The sequence below is a fragment of the Heliangelus exortis genome, chromosome 1, assembly GCF_036169615.1.
Source record: "Heliangelus exortis chromosome 1, bHelExo1.hap1, whole genome shotgun sequence".
Taxonomy (NCBI): domain Eukaryota; kingdom Metazoa; phylum Chordata; class Aves; order Apodiformes; family Trochilidae; genus Heliangelus; species Heliangelus exortis.
This window is the reverse complement of record NC_092422.1, coordinates 102,501,327-102,527,699: the sequence shown is the minus strand read 5'-3', so window position 1 is coordinate 102,527,699 and position 26,373 is coordinate 102,501,327. Positions and strand designations below refer to the sequence as shown.

The 26,373-nt window shown below is 38.1% G+C and overlaps 1 protein-coding gene across 4 annotated transcripts in view; it reads right to left on the bottom strand.

The window, feature by feature from the left end:
* CADM2 (cell adhesion molecule 2) overlaps positions 1 to 26,004 on the bottom strand; it is a 619,460-nt gene extending 593,456 nt beyond the window's left edge. For all 4 annotated transcript variants that reach the window (XM_071756013.1, XM_071756028.1, XM_071756019.1 and 1 more), the window contains exon 1: positions 25,425 to 26,004. In XM_071756013.1, coding sequence (XP_071612114.1) covers positions 25,425 to 25,485 — 61 coding nt within the window. In that variant the 5' untranslated portion in view covers positions 25,486 to 26,004. The remainder of the gene's footprint in view (positions 1 to 25,424) is intronic.
* Between the last annotated feature and the right edge of the window lie 369 nt (positions 26,005 to 26,373).

Here is a 26,373-nt window from a genome sequence, read left to right as displayed (position 1 = left end):
TCAAGTATAATAAGCAATAGCACTACACAAAAACTTACATAAGACGTAGTGTCATCAAGGCTGCTGTCTTGAAACTGTGTCAGAATACTGGTCCAATATCAGAAAAACCAACATTCTAGTATGCCAATTGGAGCACTGGAATTTTAAGAAAGTCATCATGACATCAGGGTAAATATCAGGGGAATTTCACTGACTAAATATCTTAGGAATAACCTTCATTACAGATTTCAAAGTGAACTGCTGATGTTTGTTAATGGAATATGCCTTTAGACTATCACGTTGAAAGCTTGCTGTGACAGAAGTCTTTTGAATGCTTATGGGTGGATAAATATTCAATAAACATGAAGACCTCACAAGGTTCAAGGAGATCAGACTGAGAAAGTCAGAGTTTGCTTCCCTTCCTTTTACATCTGTGGAAAATGGAGGGGAAGCAAAAAAAATTTTGCATTGAAAACAAAAAACAAAACAAAACAACTTAAAAAAAAAACAAACAGTAAAACACATCATAATTAAATCAAGAACAAAATGCTTAAATCTTATTTGTGGTTTTATCAAAAGAGAGGAGGAAAACATTCATCACTAGCTAGGTGGACTGTTTAACTGACTTTAACCTAGAAAGAAGGTTATGAATTCAGTCAGCTCTTCCTGATCTTTGCTGGATGACTATTAAAAAGTCCAGGTCTGTTGTACAGTTTAGAACAACATGATTTTGTATAAATAAATATGTACATAATTGCTTTAGTATATTTAATATAGCAAAGAAAACATCCCTCTTCTTATGAAGGCTTTCAAAATAGCATAATATCTATATTTGAAACATTTGGTTCTTTTTTTTCTAACTCACACATACTTGGCACATTGCACCTTGAACAGTTAAGGTATTAATAATGGTTACCAAAGCTAAGCATCAAACTATCAAAGCACAGTGTTAATATGCCAAAAATATTTTAGAGTTAATATAACAGTCTGAATCAAATTATACATCTAGTTTGCCTTTTTTTTTTTTTTTTTTTTTTTTTTGTAGTGCAGGTAGAGTCAAAGCAGCACAATTTGAAATAACAAAAAAGAATATACATAGATATTAAACAGGTTTATTGTTTGTCATTATGAAATATTTTTAAAACTAATGCATCTGTAAAACAAATTCTCTAACATGATCAAACCTGTTAATGTTGGTAGCTGTAAAAGTGTTCTAGGTAGCACAAGAGACAACCTAAGAGGTCTTAAAATTCGAACAAAATAATCTTAGTGACCCAGAATGCTATCCAAGTGCAAAGACATACACAAGTCAACAAGCACTCCAGGTGTGTCCTGAACTCCAAGTTCATGTATTTAACCTTCGACAGTGCCAGGAGCATCTGGTTATATTGCTACATCACTAAAAGGGACAAATAATACATCGCTTTATTTGTGTGTGTTCTTGCTTGAACCATTTTAATGTTGATTATTATAATAGTATAAAAACACAGCAAGAAAATAGAGTAAGTCTAAGTACATAGTCTGACTGGCTTCTTGCATTGCCTCTAAAGAACCCATGGCCATTGTTTTCCTCTCCCTTCATTGCTCACACTCCATAGACCCTTGCCTCCTCACCACACAGTGCCCAAGTCTCTCTTCCCTCTTCTCTTCCCCATGGCTTCCTCACTCCTCTCTATCAGGCACCACAGTGTTTCCTCACCACTCTCTATTCCATACAGCCTCTCTAATAACCTTCACCAGTCCTTGAAGGTCATTGTGCCACCTCCCCTGTACCTCTTGCTGTGGCTCTATCCCTATGGTGGAGCACAGAACCACAGGTACTCACTCACCTACGGAGCTACCCACAGCCTGGAGCCACTCCACTTTCTCAGAGCTGCCAGGCACACAAAGGACACCACAGTGAAAACCCTTGTTGAGGCACATGCCCAAAGGCAAAAGCTGAGCAACACTCTACCTATCACCCTTAGAAAGCCTGTTGGAGCACAGAGAGGCTGAGGATGCTGATGAAAACTGCCATCCACCTAATCTGCAATTTTCAGAGTATTTAGAGTATATATAACAGCTTTAAGTTGCAGAACAAATGCATCCTGGCTAAGCCAGAAAATCTGGCCATTTTTCCAAGCAAAAATATTTAGAAACAACGTAGGAGGATAGTGATCTTTCTGGCAACAGATACTGTTAAAATAAATGATGATTCACTCTTTAAATTTGTCAGCCCCAGTCTAATAATTTATGTAAGTTAAATAACTTTTTAAATGTGCATTTGTATTTAGTAGGATTTTAACAGATGTCCCTTGTAAACACAGCAACTAACCAAAATTTTGAACTTTTTAAATTATTACTTTGTAATCTGCTCCAACACTAAAGTGAACTTTGAAAATGGGCTGCTGAAAGTGGATCAGTTTCTTCCTTCAGCAACTTGGATGGAAAAAAACTTCTCTAACTACTGTGTTGGTGCTTACTGAAAGAACATAATTTTAAATTGACTTGAAGATTTTTAAGAACCTGCCTGAATACAATACAATACAATTTCATAAGGTGCCTAACTTCCCTTAAGCACTTTGTGGTTTCTGATTAAATTTTTCAAAAGATTTGCTCTAATATGCTCTGCAAAGGGAGGACTTCAGAAGGTTTTCTAAGCAAAGGAGAAACTGAAGACTGTTCCTGAACACCTGCTAGAGTAAATGCTCAATAATATACTCACTAAATATTCTGGGAGAGTTTCCATTTAAATGTACAGAGTATTTGCACACTTAATGTCTGTATTTTTACTTATATTATATAACTAAGCTATAGAGACACCTGCGTTATTTAAGTCCACTATTACATTCTAAAAGTTACTCTTAATCAACATTGAATGATACAGATGAAAATTCTTCAGGTAAAAGTGTACACACACATTAATGCAATTCCTCTCGTAAGAAGATTTTCTAAATTTAGAACTTTTATTTGTTTAGATGGTCAAGAATCCGTTCCAAAACTACATGCACAAATAATCAGCAAAGTCATGTTAAGTTAATGCAATGCCAATTTACTGTTCTCAGGTGAAAAACATCTTTAGTTTAGTAAAAATATTAACATTGTATTAAGCCATAATTTCTTTATACTACTGTCAAGTAACTTGATGTGCTATTCCAAAGTAGTACGAAATTCCTGCAAATCTGCAAAGGCCATGTTTATCAATATTAGTCAAAGGCAATAGTAAATGTTTGTAAGCAGTTGAATAGTAGAAATAAAATGCCATCTGTTTTCTCTTTCTTGTGATTTTAACCTGCAGAAGAAGTTTGGAATTCCTGGAGGAAATGCTCCTTTTTAAGTTCAGTTTCCATCTGAATTTTTTTTTTAGTGATTTTGGTCTAACAGAAGTTAACTGATTTTTTGAGGTTTTAATTTTCCAGGTATACATTCAAGTACACACAGTATACACAGTACCAGTATTGGGAATAAAGAATAAAGAAATATGATTGAGATGTGATTTGTGACTTTTTTCCATGAAGTATCAACTAGACATTATGTTATCTTACACATTGTTTAGTTAATTAGTACAGAATATAACCCTGGACTGAAGAATCAGAAAGCATTTCAGGTTTAGCTAGCCTAAAGCAAACTAGATAAAACAAACCTGAAATAAAGCATTTTCATTTCAGAAGAAAAAAATTAAGTATAAAGCTTCTGCACCAAGCCCACTCAAATGTGGAAGATAACTTCACATGAGTTTGCCTGGAAACTGCATCTCAATCAAAGTGAAGAAACCCAATAATGCGTTGGAGAAGTTTCTGATTTACTGAGTAGACAGCTACATCAAGAGACTACTCTGATCAGTTTTCAACTAATCTTATTCAAAACAAGGATGCTTACAAAAAATGCACAAAAACAAAGCAAGATAAGAGTACAATCATGCTTACAAGGAGAATAAAAAAAAACTATCAACAAGTAAAGTTTTGGAAAGAATACATAAAGAATACTGTAGATGGAAAAACATTTACACATTTACATCTTTAAAATTTTAATGCAATGCAAATTGAATTGTGATTAAAAAGTAAAGCCAATTTCAAATTCTCCATCAGAACCTGTAGAAAATTTTAAGCATGTTAATAGCTATATGGAATACATTAAAAAAAACAAAAAACAAACAAACAAAACAAAAAATATATATTTTTAGGTCCTTTTGTCCCAAGACAATAAATATTGCATATACCATATAAAAATTGATCATACTATATTTCTGGAGAGACTCAGATTTTCCTTCATTTAACATTCTCATAAGCAACATTTTCATATGGGTAAGAATGTGCTAATTAAATTCACAGCTGATGAACTTAGAAAGAAAAATCAGTATAGAGAGAAAGCTCAGTTTAACATGTAGGAAAAAATAATTTCTTAAAGCAATGGAGTAATAAAAGAGTCTAAAATTAGAAATGGCAGCTATTCTGTCCTTTTGCATCTGCTCTAAACCAGTATCTTAAGACTTGCAGGCAAAACAAAAAAAAATATATTGAAAAATAGAAGTGTGTGCTCCAAATGCAACAGTGGCTGTAAATAACACATGCAGAAGTTCAGTAGCAGTGGCCATTAAAACCAAGGAAGGACTAGTAATGGAAAATTCCTCAGTTTATTTAAAAATTAACTCTTGGTTCATAAAAGGGACTATATTATGTGGCAGCTTAAAACAGCAGTTTAGTGCTGATGTATTCTTCAAACTATTAGTATATGGTCTGTTCGTCTGTTTATAGAGGGATATTGGTCCTCTGGATTGAGACTAGTCAAGCACACAGCATTTGGAACAGAAGTATGAAATAGTTTTGCAACTGAATTGAGGAAGTCACTGAGTTGCTTTTCTGAAATCAAATTTGGGAAGAATCAGAGACACAAGTGAATCATTACTATGAGAGGTCCCCTATAGGGAAAAAAAAAAAAACAAACAAAATAAACCCCAAAACAACATAACAAACTTGTATTTAATGTTTCATCGTAAAATATATTTTGTTCTTTTAATACAAAAATGTATGGAGACAAAGCTTGTGCAAAACATGTAGTTTCTTAATTCTAATCTAATTTAGTTGAATGGGGCCTTGAGCAACCTGATCTAATGGGAGGTGTCCCTGCCCATGCAGGGGGGCTGGGAACTGGTTGATCTTTAAGCTCCCTTCCAACCCAAACCATTCTATGATTAAGATTAAACTGTTTATTGAGGTGAAACCAGCTACATATGGCACATATCTTTGGATTTCTTTTACATCTGAAGCTGCTTATATTGTCCTATACCTTACAGAAGTAAGTCCATATTTCATGCCTAAAATCATATTCTGTTTATCTCCCTTCTATTATATCATTGTTCCTTACTTCTATCCCTCTCCTTTCCACTCAGAACTCTTTGCATTTTTCTATTTTCTAAACTCACCGTAACATCTTCAATTATCATGTGACCACAGCTACCAAGGAATAAAAAGCAGGCTGAACATCAGGCAATGCTAATCTGTTTTAGGCTTTTGTCTAGGATCTGGCCAAGGAACAACAGCAAGTGCCAAAAACATATTTACAAATGCAGTATCCAATACATATTTCTTTTATAGAACTTCTTTTGGGCTTTTTCCATGCTGAAACTTTGTTTTGGAAGTAAACAAAGTTGTGCCTACCTCTATCTAGGCAATGTACTGAAGATTTGGAATTTTAAGATATTGGGTTGACAAAAACAAAAATGCCACTGGGCCAAACTGAAGCTACGAAACGTTGACCAGCTCTATCTACTACATTTTTTTCCGCATCTCGTTTTTGGGGGGTTTTGGCAAACTAATTCTTGAATTTTCCATTATTTGCTACTGTTTGCAGTAATCAGAAGAAGGATAAATCTGCTTATTCAGTTTAGTCACAGCTTGTTTGTCTGCCTGCTATCTCAGTATTTCTCTCAAATCTCCTCTCAGCTGACAGGCAAGAACTCGTCAGAAACACCAACATGTTTTGTTTAGCTGAGTGTTGTTAGGAATATGCAAGAGTTGGTTATAAATAAATCTTCAGCCATATTCTAAAATTACAAGCCGTGAAAGCCCAACCAGCAACTTAAATTTCACATTAAGTAGTATGTCCCTGAATTTACAATTACCTGACCACAGACGCAAGATAGTGAAGACTTTGGTAAGGCAATCAACAGATTAAAAAAAAAACAAAAAAGCAAACCACCTCCTAAAAACCCACACACCACCCACAACTTCTCCATATAGCTAACTGTATCTGGAAAGGTGGGGATCTACACTAAGTTCAGTGTGATCACAGGAGGTGCTTTGGCTAAATGGTCTCTTAGAAACTGCAACACACATACAAAGCCATTCTTCCAAAAAGCAAAAGCAATGACATGTTTTGCCATAAAGAAAAAAAGGTTTTAGGAGACAAGGAACTATCCATAACAAGCTACATTAGAAGTTGCAGTTCAACCTCAAAGTCACAGTAGTCAAACCAAAATTACAAGAGTACATTAACTATTTTGTGACAACGCAGTGCTGGACCTCAGATGAAAGTCACACTTAGAGCTAAGACTGTGTATGAAAATCCATTGCCAGATTTACAAATAGAAAGGAAAGACAAAAAAGATTTTTTTTTTTTCTCCCATAAGATGACTTTCCAAATGCTTCTAGGATGTCATCATGAATTTAAGCAAGCTTCCATTTCAATTGCTCTTCCAAACACACACGTAAACTGATCCAACATATGTTGTGGCTTATTTTTAATGTAAAGAAGCTGCTGCTATAAAAACATCCTGCTTTCAATTAATATCTTCAGCAAAACACTGGGGAAGAAAATCCAAACTTGAAGCATCTTCTTTATACTTTTAGTGTTCATGGTGGAGAGCAGTGAAAAGCCAGAGACAGTAGATTAAAAAAAGCGGTTTTGTACAGAAGCCTAAACAAAACTGATTTTATGACTGCTTTTTTTATTGCATCAAACTCTTAAATCCCTTTATTTTTCATACAGAAGCTAGGAACAATTGGTAACAATTACAGAGATGCCACAGATAACAGGGTATCAACTGAGGAAACGGTCCTAAATTCAAGATTCTCAGGAAGAGAAACAAGTTCAGGAGAAGTTTTTTAGAGAAGTAAAAGCACCATTACACCATTACAAGTCCTGCCTCCAGAAGTTTTGTCTTTCTGCATCAAACAGTTTTTCTACTTGGTTTTTTTTTTTGTGTGTTTTGTTTGTTTGTTTGTTTTAATATATATTACTACTGTTTGCTTACTTCAAGATTTTTCCAGTCAACAATTAGCAATGAAGCAGATTTCTAAGCAGGTGTTCAGAAAAAATATTTGTCAATTCTTAGAAAGTCCTAATACTTTCTAAGTTCTTTAAAGAGAAAAAAGTCCTTATCTCACAAGGATCAGAGAAAGAGTGTTCACATGGACCATTCATGTTAAGCTCAACTAACTACCATTTGTCACTAGCTGCTGAGACTTGTGCAGTCTGGAAGAAAGAAAAGGATTTGAGATGCATTTATTCTGAAGCCCCACGTTACTACACTGGTGTCTTATAGCCTTGCAAATTATTATCCTCTCCAGATGCCTACACTGTGCACACTCAGGTTTTTACATTATCAAGATTAGTCTTTAAACTTCAGTATTTGCAAGGTGCATTTGGAAGATCTGGTTTGGCAGCTCTCCTGGTTTGAGGCTCAGGAAACGAACAATAAAAATGGTATGACTGCCACTGAAAATTTAGTGCATGTCCTCCAAATGCATAGTAAAACTCATTCTGTCATATTTTATTAGATATATTACCTTTTGACCTTGCTAGTAAATAGCCTAATATTTTACAGGAGAATTACTTCTTAACAAAGAAATCTAAAAGAAAGAAAGAAAACGTTTATTAAACCAATTGTGGTGTAAAACTAGAGGCATTTCAAGTAACCTCCTTGTGTTATAATTTTAGGATGTGTGAAAAGAGGAAGTCACATTAACAGTTGTGTTTGATATCATTTCAAACTACAGTTTTTTAGGGTTCACAATATCAAACCACTTGCAAAAAAAGAACTGAAAAACCTGAAAGTACTGCAAGTATTTGTATTAAGCTCAAAAAATGGAAACAAAAGGGCCCATGAGTTTAACAAATTCACAACCATAACACAACTGTAACATATGAAATTCATCTACAAACAATAATCGAACAGAAATTAACTAAAACTGTTCCCTGCAAAGTTGCACCTAAAAAGATGGTAAGCAGTCATCACCAATTTCATAGAAACTAATTTTATCTCTTCAGTGAAAAGCTTCTGTTTCATGACACTAGAATAAAGGCGGGAATGATAGTGCAGCCTTTCACATCCAGCATTAATGAAATGACCCACGAGGACCTGGAAGAACTCTGACTCTATCCAACTAACTAGTAACAGGTCTTCCATAATCCAGTTGAGTTGACATCAGCAATATAAAATAAAAAATAAAAATAAAATAAATAAAATAAAAAAATTTAAAGTTATCCATTGACAGAGAGCAAAAATAGGCATTTTCAGAAGTTTTTGCTCTTTCACTTTCAGCTTTAGCTGTTGTCTTTAGTTCTGCACTCTCATCAGAAGATAACTCATGCACCAACACCTAGATGATTAACTTTGAATACAGTTTAAATCAAATTATGAGAGATGCAAAGCATGTTAAAATATGCTTACTCAATAAATGCAGAGTACCCACCATACATTTAGATAATAAAAAATAACCTGTTTTTAAACTTCTGCACGTTAATTTCCACTGACCACAATGGGTACTGCACTTTTGTAAGCTGGCCTACATCTCCCTCAGAACTCTTTTTCAGCATTCATTTTTAGCATCATGCTATATCACTTTATGACAAATATAAATAGGAATGAAGAATGATGTTGAGATTGACTTAGTACAGCAACAGCATGATTAGCTAATAACAAATTTCACTGAGAAGGGACACAGACTAACAAAAAGTTAAATGGTTGTTTTAGTAGGAACAAAAATAAGAAAAAAAAGTCCAATGAAGATGGACTAAACACTCAGCCATTGGCCAGTGATGTTTTGTTTTCCTGTTTAGAGATCTCTACTTTCAGCCGCATAACCTAGATATGCTTTAAGCTGATTAACTACTTGAAAGATACACTTACTGTAGAGTAAGAGAGGCTCAACAGAAGAGTTAGTGCAGAATAAACTACTACACTTTACAAAATACAATGAGACAAAGTATGAAGTAATGAAAAAGTCCCAAAAATGAAAATATTAAAATATGTTTGCCAGCAGACCCAGCAATAACACTAAGCATTTAAAGGACCGATCAACACTATTTAGCCAACGTTTTAGGTGGCTAAAAGCTCTGTATGTTGTTTCACTTCAATGAACATAATTTAGTACTTGCACAAGCTCAAGAGTGCTTTTTTGTTTTGGTTTGGTTTAAATTGTGGAGGGAAAAAAGAGGTTTTTATTTGCTGAAGTCATCACAAAATTTAAAAGCATGCACAAAAGCAAACTGCAAAATTGTAGTACTTATTTAACATATCCATTCTGGGATGTATGTGCTGACAAACAAGCAATAGATAAAATGGTTCTATTATATGTATGAGGTTTCTATAAAGCAATTACCTAGGATACACAGTTTATGCACTTGGCAAATTGAAAAAAATGCCAAGACTCTTGTGTGACTGAATGCCTGTTCAAATACTGTGACTACATCTTTGAATTTTGAGAAACAGGTATACAGCATGCACATGGATTATACCTACAATTCAAACTGCACTTGCAAAAATTATAGACAACACACAAAAAATTCCATAGCAGTAACAAAATCTTGATTTCAACTGAGCATTGACACCAACGTTAATGTATCTCACAATGAAAATGAACAGAATTGCAAATAATACAGTTGCCCCAGATGAAAAGAGACAATTATCTTTGATTCAGTTCAGATACCTGCTTTCATGGAGTAAGAGTTGGAGTTTAGAGTTTTATTTTTAAATGTTGACAGTGAAGATTTAAATTTAAATAAAATTCCTCAGGGCCAGAGTTGAGAGTGGACGGCAAAAAAACCGAGACAACTTGTTTCCTGGATATTGGAAATACTTATATACCATAAACTAAATAACTGAATTAGGCTAATCAAACAGCATGCAATAATTACCTTATCTTCTTGATCATTTATTTTCAGCTTTGATACAGGCTGATATACACAAACAAAATTCTGTATCTTATAATTTCCATTTAATTCCCCTTTGTTTGCAATGTTATACACAAATAGAGGTTTTCAATGGAAATTAATCCTGACAAACACTATGAAACAACTTTCAAATAAACATCTGTACTATTATCACAAGCCTGGATAGCCTTAAAGCTCAACCGAATAAGACTTAATGAACCATTGTTAAAAAGTTAAACCCAATGTTTCTGAGATCCCATAATGAAAAAGAAGGGGATTTATGTAAGTATAAAATATTTCATTTAAATTACATATTTAGAAGAAAGATTTTGGGGGTTTCTTCCCCTTTGAATTTAACAGCAAGTTAAAATTCTCTATGCATATCTGCATAGTTTCAATCAGAACAAGTGTGGGTTGCCCTAAGTTTTACTGAAGGATCAAAGCAAAGGGATACTACTGTACTACTACTCTATCCGAAGTTATACTACCGATTTTTAGTTTATACAATACTTGAGTAAACTTGTAACTGATAAGAGTGCAACTTGTAACTGGTAAGCCCTATGTTAAAGTTTCCAGCTATTTTTCTGCAGTCAAGATGGAGCTATTCTTCTGCAGCTTTAATCTCTCGAGTGAAACATGCACAAGGTCAGCATGAAACTTTTTATCTCAATGGCCATGAAGACTTCAGGCAGTGAGCAACCAAAAGAGAGAGGAAAGGCTTGCAACAGCATTTGTCAAGAACATCACCAGTGGAAGAGCAGTGAAGTGAACCTGAAATATGGGTAACCTACCCAAATGACCACCTGTAACCAACCTGAGCATGCAGGCTTGTTTTGCAACATTAGAATTATGCAAATCTAGCAGAGAGGTGGGATTTTTTGTGATGTATGAGGCTACATGGGCTGGTGATGTGCATAATTTAAGTTTTGTGAGCAATGGCACATTTGGTTTGGGAAATGTTCTCCAAGTGACCAATTCTGTGCACAATTGAATAAAGTAATGCCTGCTTTTAATACTTCAAGGGGTATTAGAGAGTGGTTTTATTTTCTTCATAGCTTTCAGTGACAGCCACATTAAAAGCAAAGTATGAAAAACAAGGTAATTCCCTATTGTACCCTTCTCACTACCTGTTTTCCTTCCATAGGTACACAATGGAACTACAGTTGTTTGTAATTGTCTCATCTTGCATCCCTATTACCCTTACCCAAATCCAAACAAGCACATAAAACAAATCCCACAAAACTTCACTTTGTCTCATGTTCTAGATAAGGAAATCCTGGGTTGAAGTTTCAGAGAAGAGAGGGTTCCTTATGTTTTGTCCCAAAATTGATGATAATTTCATATCTATTCAGACTTCCTCTTCTTCAACTGACTTAATATATAAAATCTTATATCAGTATGCTCTCATAAGTAAAACAAAACCTTAAAAGCTTAAAAAATAAGAGATTAAAGAACAAATTAAAAGAGAATAAAATCTGAAAATGGAATACAAAGTCTAAGAGACCTTGGAAATAAAATATTTTTCATTTTTATTTGTGAGAAAATGATATTTTTTCTTATTTTTTTAATAATTTTTTGTTTTCTTTACCTTATGGTATATTCTTGGTTTAGAAAAGTAACCTAATATATGGCATTAGGTTCCATTTCAAGTATCAATTATTCATTGCAATTAAGCCAAGGGGGGAAAAGTCCACTGCTGATTTAAATAATTTCCAACAGAAAAGTTATGTAAAACTCAGTACCTAGCGCATCTCTCTCCCAATACAGGTAATACTCAGGAATGGGGAAAAAAACCAAAACAACTCAGTATTACTTTAATGTACTCTGAAAGAAATCTTCCTTACTGATACTTGCAGATGCCTTGTGTTTCTGAGAATCTATGCAGAACAGATGATAAAAAAACAAACAAACAAAAAAAAACAAACAAAAAAAAAACCAGCTTTATTTCTTGTTTCCTCTTTTTTGAAGTAATAAAAACCATCTCTCTTCCTCAGATTTGAGGATTGATTAACTTTCATTTTCTATACATTTCCTTGGAATGTTTTACAAGTTACAAGACATTTTCAGTGCAACCAGCTTCAATTTGATTCTTAAAAAGCACCTGCAATTTAGAAAAAATCTCTCAGTAAAACACCAGTAGCTCTGACTCTTAACACCTCACTCCTTCACGTGTTCATACTTAGCTGTTTAGAAAGGAGTGGGCTGCTGCAGCAAGACTTAGAGGTGATCCTTCATGTATCTATTAACAGCTCAGAGCCAGCTGGAATACAGTACACAAACTGTAGATTTTTATTTTATTTGAATCAGAAAAATTGAAAATTAATTGTTTGAAATACTTCTCTCTCCTTCCAGCAATATGCTTCCTTAAGAGGACCCTTTCATTTAGAAGGACTTGATTCAGGAGTCCAATGCTTTCCAGAAAAAGAGGAAAATATTTCAAAAATGCAGTACTTCAAATATTCATGAGATTGTAGTCAGACTGTATGTTATGGGACAAAGCAGAAATTTCATAAGATAGTTCTATAATTTTCAATTCATAATATGCATTCAGAAATATGCACTATAATATTCAATTGCACTTAGCAATGCATGATCTATTAACAAACCCCTTTTAAAAGTAAATAGTCTGCTAACACTTGAAAAATAGAGCCACCATCTCCAATATACAATTTTATAATAAGCAAATGCTAAATACTGAATTAACTGTGGGATAGTTTTCATTAGTAGTTTTCTATGGTACACATTAAAAACTTGAGTATAAAGTCTAATAACGTAAGTATACTACTCAAATGTGGCTTCTTGCTTCAGTGCAAAGAATGCATGAAGGTCAGGAATGAAAAGGTATTTTTTTGGTATGAATTATTTGTGAATTATTTTTTAATAATTATGTTTCCAGTCTCGAAAAAAACCCAAACCTTTCACTACTTTTTCAAACACTGCAACAACAATAACTACAGCTGTGAAACTGAAATCTTAAAAAGCCAACATAAAATAAATTGCTTTTGACCCCAGTATATATTAATTTGCAGTACACTATGGGGTTCATTTGTATATTTTCTTTTTATATACTTGTTTGCATATTTGTATATAGATTTAAAAATCTCTAATCTGAGTCAAGTAAAAGCATTTTATGCTTACTCATGAACAATCAGAGAGTAAAAACCAAACTTTCTGTTTTAGATTTCCCTCCATATTACAGCATTTCAGAAGGAGTAGGGGAAAGATACTGCCAGAAAAAAGTGTTTTCTCACTCTCCCATTTTTGGCTATGAACAGTTACAGCCTATTTTTTGACTAAGTAATAACCTGCTTGGAGCAAACACAAAGTTTGACCTAGCTAGAGAACATTTTCATCACTTTTTCAGTACAGAAGTACATCTTCCCCCTATTTCTTTATCTTCCATCTGTTCTTTCAACATTCCTCTTTCAGCAGTGGCCAATGAGAGGCTACATACTGAAGCTGGATTCTAATTAGACATTTATTATTCTGCTGCAACACCGAAGACTGATATAACAAATCTACCTAGATCCCAGGCAGTTCATTACATTCTAGCTTCACTATTTCTTACCACAGCATTAATGACACTGAGACAAGACAGTGATTAAAACTTTATTTTTTGTAAATGGAAGAAAAAGTTAATAAATTGGTTTTCTTGCTTAATTAACTGCAGTTTACGTACTGCTACTACACAGTTAAAACAAATTTCTTCCAGCTAATATTGATGACCCCATTGCGCAAAAGGAATCCAACAGTGGAAAAGGAACAGCAGAATCATGCATTTAATCATGCTAAGCTGATGTAACAAAAAAAAATCCTGGATATACAGTCAAGTAAAGAGTAATAAAAATAATAATAATAATTTTTAAAAAATCACTCTGAAGTAATTACTGAGATTGAAAAGTAAGTGTATCAACATGCTGAATAAAATAAAACCATTTCTTGGATGAAAATAGTTCTTCTGCATAAGAACTTTCTTATTTTGGGTTGTATTGTGCATCTAGTAGTTCTCAAAGTAATATTCTCAATGAAATCAGAAATAATAACATCTTCAGACTTTTAAGACAGCTACATTCAGTCTGGAGAAGTGATAGCCTGGTGTTCTCAGTCCAAACTTAAGAATTCAGCTAAGCTACAAAGATGAAAGAACAGCACCACCTAGTTCTCTATTTAAAAGTTTTCAAATATTATCATCCATTGATTTATTGTGTAATCTCTATTAACATATGTGTGTGTGTTCTGCAATGAAATCTGTCACGTTTCCATACAAAGCAATACTAACAAGTTTATCAGGAGTTACTAAAGCATCTGATGTAGATACTTTATAAGTGCATTCTGTGGAGGAAAAAAAGAAAGCTTGCATATGCAAGAATACTAGAGACTTATAATAATAAAAATTCTGTCTGAAGCACCATTAACACTGAGTGGATTGCTCATCCTTTCCTAATACTACTTCTGGGATCATTTCTCTAATTTAGTCAAAACATTGTATTTGTATTGATTCCCCTACAATGCAGTAGTCTGATAATAGTATGCATATGTGTTAAAGATGTAAAAAATCTGTTCATGATGCAGATGTAACAAGAGCCTCAGTAACATTTAAAAAAACCTAATTTTAGCTAACACAAGTTTTTTTATATTTACTTTTCTACTCTGCCTTTCAGATGTGGTAGATGTTTTAGTTCTTACTTAGACTGAAAGTTTCCATGTCAAGAATTGCCCTGCTGGAGAATGAGATTCCTACTTGAACAATCCAGTTTGCCATGACACAACAGCAGCACCTTCTTAAGAAGCTGCCTGCTTCTGCCACGCAGACTTCTGTAGCTGATGCACCTGGCAGGAATCAGGTCCCAGTGCCAGGGACTGACTCCCACTGGCTTCCCTCCTTGTGTTTATCAGTGCACATATGAGGAAGGTATAGAAAAGTATGAGGAAGAAAACAGTAATTTTAAAGAATAAAATAAATAAATCTAAGCCTCCTGAAACATCCCTCCCAGGTATCTCTCCTCCAAGGTAAAAATGTCTTTTCATAGCTTCCACAGAATGCATTTGTCCTAAAACCTTTAGTTGTTGCATTTCATTTCCTGGGGAAAGGAAGAGATAGAGTGTCATAGCAGGAGTAAGATGAAAAGGTATGTCATAGCCTGCAAGACCAAATGGTGGTTTGGTCTTCGTTTCTGTCTTTCACAGCAAAGGTAACCCTAGAGGGGATGTTTTAGTCCTAGAGAAAATACTCATCCCTTGTCCTCCATCTATCCACATATCATCCATGAAGGCCACTTATGTGTTGGCATGCCATAGCTCAATTCTCTCAAAATTGATACATTAATTGAAATAGATTATATAAGATTCAAAATCGAGACCTTTATCCTCATGACCTTCAGAAAGGAAATCCCTTCACATACACCGTTTCCCCACTTCAAGTCTTGCAACAGCAAACAGAAGAAACAGTTTTGTTTCCTTGACAGGTAACCTAGAAAGACAAGGCCTGCAGGGAGGTTACTCTGTATTTATCTCTTTTGAAATCTTATTCTAAAGGTATTTCCTTTCTAGAAGTAGTTCAATTGTAAAGAGTTTTTAATGGAAAATTAAAAGACAAAAAGCCTATGATATTAACAATTCATTAAACAACAAACTTCATTTGTTCACTTTAAAGTATAGAGACTACTGGATTTCCATTGTCCTGTTGGGATTTATAGTTTGCAACAGACATAATCTAATAAACATTAAATGCAACTGCACTTTCAAATCCTACAATACAGATGTCACAGCAAATTAAGATTACCCCTTATAGAACATGTTCCACTGCCTTCTTTATCCAGATTTCCTGTTACTCCACTTTGCATGAGATTAAGTAAAAAAATGTGGGTTTGTATAACAGAAGGATCACTTGCTTTTCTAGCAGACAAAAGCAAATCTGTACAAATTCTGGAAAAATTATTTTCTCAAAATCTAAACCTAGTTTGGGAAATTCTGCAATTACGTAATTTTAAATGGAACACACATACACATACACACACACACACACACGCCACCAACCCAAGTATTGCCTGCACAAAATATATTTAAGTCTAGTCTTACACTCAAAGCTATTTTGACATTACATTAATCTGGTGTGCTGAACACATGTGAACCTTCTATGCACAAGTCTGTAAGCCATTTGAGGTTTTTATCTACCATAAGACAAAAGGCCAATATATTTCTATTGACAACATGCCTTCCCCACCACCTCCAAGATTCACCATTCAGAGCCCAGCAAAGCAATAATAATTTATCATTCAAAAAGCAAAGACAAATTAAGAAGCAGAAAATATTTTAAATTTGATTAAATTCTAAAACTCAAACTTATTTTGTGGCAAACGCCCTGAAATTATGTGAGCTCCAGGCCACTTTTTAAGGAGTGAATGAGTCAGTCTAAGAATGGCACCCACAAACTTTACATTTAGTGACAAGAGATATGCCAATTACTTTACAAAAAAAATTCCAAATAAGGCAAGGAGAACATTCTAAAGAAACTAGGTAAATAGTCTGGTCCATACTTACTAATACACTACATGTGTTCAAATACACATCATGTATTGTTTGTAGAAGCAGCAATCAAGATACATCCTAAGATCATAACATGTTTGAATAAGGCCTCCAGGCTTTAGAGAAAGCACAGTCTATAAAGCGAAGTCATTGATAATTCTTTAATTTTTTTTTAATAGCAAAATATGAGACACGCTGTCTTTTAACATGTAATGTCCTAGTTCTTGTTAGACTAGTTTATTCAAGTTCTGAAAAGCTCCTCCATATTAGGTGGTTCTATCTTTGCTATGATTTGTTTTAATTTAAAACTAAAGGGATCCCCTTCAGACTGTACTATTTTCCATTGACAAAAAAGATCAATAAACAAGATAGTGCTCATAGCTTCCTCCATATTAGTCCAAATCTCACCTATTTTTCGTAATATTACAAGGCCTATACTCTATACAGGTCTGGAGACACCAAGAGCAACATTAGAAATCTGCAATTGCAATGGAAAAGTTAAAAAAATGGTAAAATAAGAGAAAACTGCAATGCCACACTTACTCTGATGAACAAGATACTTCACACATCACTTAAACTCATGAAAAAATTGAAATCAGAATCTTCGTTTGAGGTTTCCTCCAAACGTACAGAAAAGTTCTTTTGCTTTTTCACTACTGTTATTTTAGATGTTAACAAAAGAATTCATATGAAGGAAACATACAAAATATGCTGTGATATGATACCGTTTTATGACCTGTCACATATTTGAGATACTTTGTCAATCCTTGATTAGTAATCAGTTTAGTGAGTAACATTGCTAATCACTGCATTTATGTTCAAATTTGGAAATAGCTGCAGTTTGACATTTTTGTATATCAGAAGCTATAAAAGTTTCTTTTAGTTGGTGACCTGGAGCAAGGACAAGTGTTTTCAGATTTCTAAACAAGTTTTACTTTTCCTGTATAAACTGTGCAAGCCAATGGAGACTTCTCCACTGCTCTTCAATTCATACTCATCAATGCATCACAATGAAGCATCATCATATCCAGATTTAAACTTCACATATGAAAAATATACTAACACTCAAGGAAGAAGGAAAAAAAAAAGCCTTTGAATGTAAATGAACTTCACACTGGAATATATTTTATACCATAATTTAATTTTTATAATTTAATAATTAATTTAATAAAGGAATGTTTTAATATTAAACAGTAGCTTGATTTTGTCCATACCATGTCATTGCATTTGCTTTGATATTTTGTTAAGGAATAGAAATCAGTATATAACAAATTTGTATTGCAAAGTAACATTTTTTCCGTAGCAAATCCAGTGACCTTAAACCCTACATCATTCTGAATATTTATTTCATCTGCTTCAACTAGCACAGCTTTTCCCCTTGTTAGGGACTAACTGACAGAGCCTCTCTGCCTGGTAACATAGCAGGAATAAAAGGAGGTCAAGTTACACTGTTAATCCAGCAGATGTAGGTCAGTTTGGGATAAATATTGGAACAAATGGAAAATACCAAAGTGCCTACTACAACTGCTGCTGTGAAGTAATTTGGCCTTATTCTCTTCAGAGCTGTCACTCAGTTGCAGTAGTGGAGTTTCATGTGCTGAACTTTGAAAAGCCAGAGTTTTTAAGACTTAGATGGGTTAATACAGCTGTGCTGAGCTCTTCAGCTTCTGCTAGGAAAAGTAGCTGTAACGTAATGTGTTAGATGATACGCAGAAAGATGTAACTGTATTTTTATATGTGGTTACAAATTATTTTGGCATATAATAGCATATTCTGAATAATTCAGCTAAGATTTTGCAATTGAATTTACTATACTTAGTGTCAATGTTTGATTAATATTGTGGTACGTAACTTTAGAATGTAACCAGCATATTTTTCACCTCTAACATAAGAGAACAGTGTCTTCTCCCACTGCCCTTTCCATCCTACAAAGAAAAGGATGGGTAGTCAACAAACTGTTTACAGAAAGATGACCACAGAGGGAATATCAAAACTATGCAGATAACCATTATACTGCACATACAATATGTGCTGTTTAAAAATAACCTAAACCTTGCGAACTCCACAGAACAAAGAATACACTGGAGAGGAGTTCAGTTATGTATTTCTATGTGAACAGAACTTTATATCTGTATACATAACGTTCATATGTACACATATGTATACAAACACAGAACGTTCACCTCTGAAAAAGCTTTAAGGATTCAAATGGAGCAACACACATTTTATACTAACTATTTTTCTAAACTGAGGAGTAGCTGCCTATGGTGATTTAATATTCTTTAAGGTATTAAAAAAATAAAAATCCTAAACTGAGTATTACGAAGTAGGAAAAGTGTTTTATGATTTTATTTATTAATTTACAAAAACTATAAACTATACTAGAAGTGACTTGCTGCTACTTAAAACATGAAACCTGTGGAAGTATTCACACTTTCCAAGAACCATTTGATTAAACTAGAAAGAGACAGATACAACTCAACTCAGCTAGGAAGAAATTGTCTTTCCCTCAAAAATCCCAAACTTTAAAGAAAAAACACTCCTGCATAATGCTTATATAGGTTCCAACATCTGCTTTGGAAATAAAAGGATGGTAAAGGAAGCAAGTACAATTTTATTTTTCACACTTACAGATCTTAGGGAAAGGAGACAGGATTACAGGTATGCAGACATTGTTACAGGAAGAAAGCAGAACCTCCCAGTTCATCTACTATAAAAATAACTACCTACATTCTTCACTTAATCCTATTTGCTTGTTCCAAATTCTCCATGTTAAAAAGCCCTATAAGTAAAACATTAGTGTTGGAAGAAAAAAAAAAAAAAAAAAAAAAAAAAAAAGTACTGGAAGATGCAAAACACTGCCTCCAGCATAAGCACTATTCTATCATGGACATAAATGTTCCCTACTTCTTCTTCTCCCCCCTTAAAATGCTATTATGTTATTGCGCTAAGTATTGACATTTAAAGCACCCATCCTGCTCTTACTATGTAATATAAGAGAAACTGTAAACGTTTGGATTTTGTTTTTGATTTTTATTTATTAAATGAAGGGGAAAAGATCCTCAAACAGGCTCATAGAAAAAACTAAACTAAACAAACAAACAAGCAAGAACGCCAAAAAAGCAAATGAAAAAAACAAAAAACAAAAAAAACCCCACAAACAAACAAAAAGAACCCCTCACAACATTAAGGACGTCTGCAAAGACATCTACCTTCATTTCTCAAAATAATTCTTTTCAAAATGCTTTCATTATGAAGAAAACTAAGTTCTTCAGGGGCAGATTCCTGAGAGAAATAATAGTTTTCCAAGTTGCCACTGTAATTTGACATTTGCCTACCTTCCTTCCAAACATACCTCAAAAACTCCTTGGGAAGAAGGGATATGCTCATTAAGATCATACTTAATATTGAGGCAACCCCGGAGGAGACACCTACTAAACTTATGTGTAATAGTTTTTACTGTTCCACATTTATTTTGGAACTTGTATTGTAAAAACCATGTCACTGGCATTCTCCCTAGAGAAGACTCTCCACTGCTTTGAAAGAATTTAACAGAGTTAGCCGGCTGTCACGGCTTAACGCTGTCTGTTAGACTCATGTTTTAAAACAAAATTCATTATTCCTTCTTTCTCTTGAACAGGGAATTGAGAGGACAATGACAGCATCTTCTATTCCTACTTTTTAAATAATAGATGAAGAGGCAATCATCATTCTAACACAGTCAACCACACTCTGGTTACACTAATACTCTCTTGGCAACTATCTGATACCCGGGTCCATGTCATTACCATACATAAAGTTGTTTTCTATTACTTAATCACCATTTGTGTTGCATATGTAAAAAAACCGTCAAAATGCAACCCAGTCTTTACATAGCAACATTAAAGGCTTAATTCTTTGGTGGAGTTAGGGCAATCCCAATCAGCATAGTCTGTCAACAGAAGGATCAGGCCAGAGTAATGAGAATGATAATTATGAGAACTAAGACCTCTATAATAGGAAACTATGGCTTAAAGGCATTTATAGTACATTATAATGGAACTGACAAATAAATTTAAAAACAGAAACAGAGTCACTGTTTTACATTTCTGAAGTTGAAAAAAAAAAAAAAAAAAAAAACACCTAAAAATAAAGTAGACATGAAAAATGTGTTTCCATGGAGGTACTTTTCTTGATCAACATTTCCATAGACTTTCTTCTTCCCCGAGAAACTTCAAAACTTTCTAGTATTAAACTGATGATAGAAACTCAGTAAAATATTTTGAGTGTAAGAGTAATAAATACTAGGAGAGCGAATGATTCCTATATACCTCAGGGAAGTGAGGTCATCAGTGGGAATTTGGGTTGTTTAGCTATTTCATGTTCTAAAACTGACAGTGAACTGCTTTCTCATGACTATCAATAAAAATACATGAAGAAATCAAGCAAAAAAAATCATAAAATATGAACAACCTTATGCAGCTACTAATCATACCTTGCTGATATTGTTGGAAGTCAAGACAATTACCATAAAGTAAAGTGATTCATTTTATGTTTCAACTTGTCTGTAAAATACTCCAAATAAAGACTGCATAAAAAAATATGGTCTTCTGCTCTGTAATTGTCTCTACTCTCACTGAATTACAACATGCTCATGACCTGCTCTACACCATATTAGCGTTACAAAATTTAGCTGTCAAGACAATCCTTATGCATACAGCATTGGGTTGCCACGATTTTGCTAACAGAAATCCTACTGAAATTTTAAAACGATGTCTAGAATGTGGATACACTAGTGAGTAATGTTTGACAACTGTCTTAAGCCAAAGTAGATGACCTAAGAAGTAGAGATTTGCTTATTCACTCACTATTTTTATCTTTTTTATTTCTGCTTGTAATAGATCTGAGCTTATTAAAAAAAAAAAAAAAAAAGCCTCACCCGTAAGCAATTATCTGTCTTCACTGATTTGTTGCATCAGTGATCACAGATTCAGATAAATTACAGTGTCCCTACATTATTTTCATTGCTAGGCAGGTTGAAAGCATTTGAAGTGTCTGAAGAAACCATACTGGAAAGATTTGCCTGGTGATGGCAGAGAACTGAAAGTAGATCATTTGCTACCACATACAGCACTGTCCAAGTGTCTTCTCAGAGGCAGAGCACATTAAGGCATTAGATGCCATTTACATTATCACACAGCAGGGGGCTACAGCAGCTACAGTTCCAGGATAATCTTAACCCGTATCTGTATTCTGTGAATCCAACAAGACTATTTTTAGTATTACAGTTTCTCATGTGATAACCTTTTACAATAAGCTTACTTTTCAGGTTGCATAAAAATGGCTTGGATGATGTACTTGAGTTATTTTAATATATGTTGTCCTCAAACTTTTGTCTAAGGAAGCCTAAATTCATGAAGCAGTAAAAAAAAAATCAGAATGAAACAAAATCTAAGGGCGACTGGGTGACTGTAAACGTATGTAACAGTTTAATCCTTTGGGACATCATTTAAGTATTCCAGAATCATTACAGTGCACAACCTAAGAACAACAGCAGCCAGAGATCCTACTATTTTCACAGCAAACGCTGGAGAGGGCAGAGCAAACTATTATCATACTCAAACTCAGCTGACAAACCACTTCTCAGCTCAACATGTTATTACACCCTCCTCCACCTCCATCGCTCCCCTTTCACAGCAAGCAGTTGACACTGGGCTCTTTTACTTCTTCTTTGCCTCCTTTCTGAAGAGACTGCTTGCTGTTAATGTTATTCCAGGCAGAAGCTGAGAAGCATTACTCTATGTCCTCTTTCCTCAGCTGATGATTCTTCATCAATAATCAGCACAGATTCCTTAAGCAAGTCTCTCCACAGATCATGCCAGAAAGGCACACTTCCACACAGGACATAAGACACCCTGATTTTGTCACCTTGTCTTTAAACTTAATTAGCTTCAGTTCCACTAACAGGAGCCATCCTAAGTTACAATCCAGAAGTGCTTTGAACCCTCAGAACAAAGATCTTACTCGCATACAGAGCTGTCAAAAACCCTCTGAATCCCACGGCCCACAAACAGAAAATTGGAGGAATCTAATAAATCCGTTGAGCCACTTCACAATACAGTTTGGGGAAGCAAACCAAGCCAACAGGAAAAAATACTTTTAAACACAGGTATAAAGCTGCCTAAGCTGTCTAGTATGATAATTGCATCTGCTAGTTGAGCACAAGTGAATGGCAGAAACTGAGAAAACGTTTGTGAAGTAGCACTGAGAGACGGACCAAAATAATTTTATGTTCTGTTAAGTATAGTCACTATTCAGGACAGCCTTCTCCAGGAAGATATTTATCCATCTTCTTTTCTATTCTCCTTCACTTTAGGAGAAAAGGATAGTAGAAATTATTTCCTCTTGGTCCTGTCTGAGGTTTACAGGTTCTTTACATCCTCTTTTTTTCTCTTTTTAATAGTGCCCAAGCAAGGACTGCCTCCTGAAACAGCACTCTGCTGGAGTGCCTAAGTATTTCTAATTGTGGTTTTAATCAAAAGCTGAAAAAAAAAAAAAAATTGCATGAGAAGCTGAAAAGAAGGGGGTGTTTTATACACACTGAGGGCAAGCTGGGTAAGATGTTAAGCATTGCTTTTCCCCATCTGCAAGGGCAGGCCAAATCTAGTTATTTTCACACAGTCACAGTCAGATTTGTATTACGCCCCTGTTCTCGCAACATGTTTTTTACCTGATGCAGTTCACAGAGTTACATTTTGCCTGGCACAGTCCCTAAACTGCTGTGAAAGACATGACTGTTTTTAATCACTGGTTTACTCTCAAAACTGCGATGCGCTGAATGCAGCTGATTGCATCCAAGGAAAGATCAAATCCTCCTCCTACAGCAGCAGCCCCGATTTTATTGGTGACAGAAAGTCAGTCCAGGCTCCAACCTCTCCCCCCCCACACCCCCTCCCATGCTTTGCGGGGCAATGAATTGACAATTCACAGGGAAATGTAAAAGGCAGAGAGAAGCCAACCCCCAGGTGCAGCCCGCCACACATGCCCCAATAAATAATCCTGTATAGCACCAACACAGCAGCTCCTTGTGCACTGACGTACAGGGTAACTCAAACATCGGTAAAGAATACAAATAATCTGCCCGATGTAACTGCTCTTCGCAGTTGCCAAGCGCACCCCCCTCCTCTTCATTCTCGCCTCCACCACCGGTAATTTCCTCGGGAGGTGGCGCGGGGGCACAGGGAGGTTTCTGACTGATGCGGAGGGGGGGGGAAGAGGATGGGGTTAGGGGGGCGGAGGGGTGGGGAGGTGAGGCTCATGTGTTTCGGGCACCCGGGTTGCCGCGCTGCCTCCGCTCCCGCTGCGGGCTGCCAGCCGCTGCTCCCTCCGGAGATCGCCCGAAACATGACGCAGCCGAGGGAAACGCGAAATATATTAAACTTGACGCGAAATGGCACGACGGCGGCAAGCGAATGGGGCGGGAGGGAAATAAAAAGGGAAAAAAAAAAAAAAAAAAAAGAAAGAAAAAGAAAAGAGGGGATAAAAAATTATCTTACAAGGTCACTAAGCTTAATCATCTCTTGGCGTCTCCCTCCCAAACTGAAACACCCCGCACGCCGAGCGAGGGACGGACAGAGAGAGGCCCCGCCGCCTTCCCCCCCCCACCCCGCAGCCGCCCTGAGGACTCGGACTCGGTGCCCGCCAGCGAGTTGCTGCGCGGTGGCTCCCTGACCCCGTTTACTCCCGCCGGGGCCGCTCCTGCCGCTGCCGCCTTGCCCGACCCTGCCGCCCGGCCGTTAACCGCCCCGCCCCAGCCCGCCCGGGCCCCGCAGGGCCGAGGGAGGTGGGGGGTGGGGGGGGGCTGTGCCGCCATCCTGCCGCCGCTGAGGGGGCAAACTCTGGGCGGCAGCGCAGTGCCCCCGGCTTGGATGCCTTCCCCTCGAGTGGGAGACGCGAGGGGGAAGATCTCCCGCAGGCAGACGCGGCGGTCACCGGCACGACAGCAACGTGCCGCGGATTTCCCTCCGGGGCGGCCGCTACCTTTGCCTTGGACGGATAACCTTAATTAGGTGTACGGCGGGCGAGAAGGCGGCGGTGGGGCGGAGGGAGAGGAATACATCCAGTCTGGAAACTAGCTGCAGGATGAGCCGCCTGAAGCAGGGATCCGCTTTCGAACCCCTGGCTCACTCGATTACCCTACGTATATATTCTTTACCTTACATACAGACACGCATTCTCGGCGGAGGAGGCAGCGAGGCACGGACAACCCCTTCCCCCCCCTCCTCGCCACCCCCTCCCGTACCCCCGCAGGGGAGGCACGGCTGGAGCCCACACGTTTCCCCGGGATGTTGTTGCAACAGCTCACACGCTGCGGCTGCACTCGCACTTTCGAAGACGCGTTTGCGGCGGGCGAGCGGGGAGGTGACGGGGAGTTGAAGGGGTGGCTGCAGGGCATGGCGAGCGACTGGCGGCGGCGTGGGGGGTGGGAGTGGGAGCGGAGGGCGAACGAGGGCGGGAAGCGGCTGACAGAGGAAGGGCAGGAAGGGTTAACAACCGTGCGGCGCTTTAGCGCTGGATAGCGCTACCCGAGCGAGAGGCTGGGGGCGCCCGGAGAGGAGCGGGTGGCGAAGGGGGAGGGGGGGGACGGGAGCCGGCAGAGCGGCAAGGGAGGTAGAGGGTCAGGAGCGGGGCGGAGGGGGGGAGGGGCGGGGAGTGGGCAGGGGGCCGAGGATGCCCCGGGCCGCGTTGGTGCCCCCCGGGTCCCACCCTCCCTACCCGCACGCGGGGCAGGGGTGGGGAGAAGGCGGTACCTTGTACGAGGATCCCGCAGAGGCTGTAGAAGCGCAGGAGCGCGCCGGGCTTCAGCCGCATCCTGGGGGCTCCCCTCGGGCTGGGTGGGCGCCAGGCACGCAGATCCGCAGCCTCCCGCCGCTCCGCTCTCCGGGCGCTTCCTTCCCCCCGCAGGAGCCGCCGCCGCCGCCGCCGCCGCCTCCGCCGCAGTGTCTCCCTCGCTGTATCCAGTGGGGTGAGGAGGAGAAGGAGGACCAGGGTCGCGGGGGTGGATTGGGGAGGGAGGAGGAGGATGAGGAAGGGGGAGCGGCTCTCTCCGCTGCCTCCGGCGCTGCTGGGCAGGTTCAGGTTCCCCCCGCGGAGCGGTGCCGGGTGCCCCCTCTGGCTCCCCTTGCTGCTGCCGGCGTGTCCGTCCGTCCGTCCGTCGGCTCGCTTCGCCTCTCCCGTCCCGTCCCGTCCCGTCCCGCTGGCGGGCGGGGGGGGGAGGGCTGCCGCGGCGCACGGGGAGACTGCTCCTCTTCTCTCCGTTCCCCGCCGCTTCCCGGCTCGAGACACAAGGGCAATCTCTGCTTGCGAGGCTCCCCTGGCCTCGCCCCGCCCCCGTCGCCCGCCCCGTCCCTTTCTGCCGGGAGCCGCGCCCCCCTCCCCGCCCCTGTCGCCACACCCCGGCCCTCCCTGTGCCGTGGCCGCACCCCCACCGGCCCGGACCGCCTCCGGACCGCCGGACCGCCCCCTCAGGTGGGCGTGTGACGAGCGGAGGGGGAGGTCCCCCTCCAATAGAAAGTCCCCGGGTTGGGCCGCACGGCCAATGGGGCGGTGGCAGGGGAGGTGCCAGACTCCAGGTTACAAAACAAAGGGGCGTTCCTCAGCCAGGTGCCAGACCCTGCCGCCCGCCTCGCTGAGTGGCATCCGCCGCGTCCCAATCGCCGGGAGACCCGGCTCCGCGGCGGCTTCTCCAGCCAATAGGCG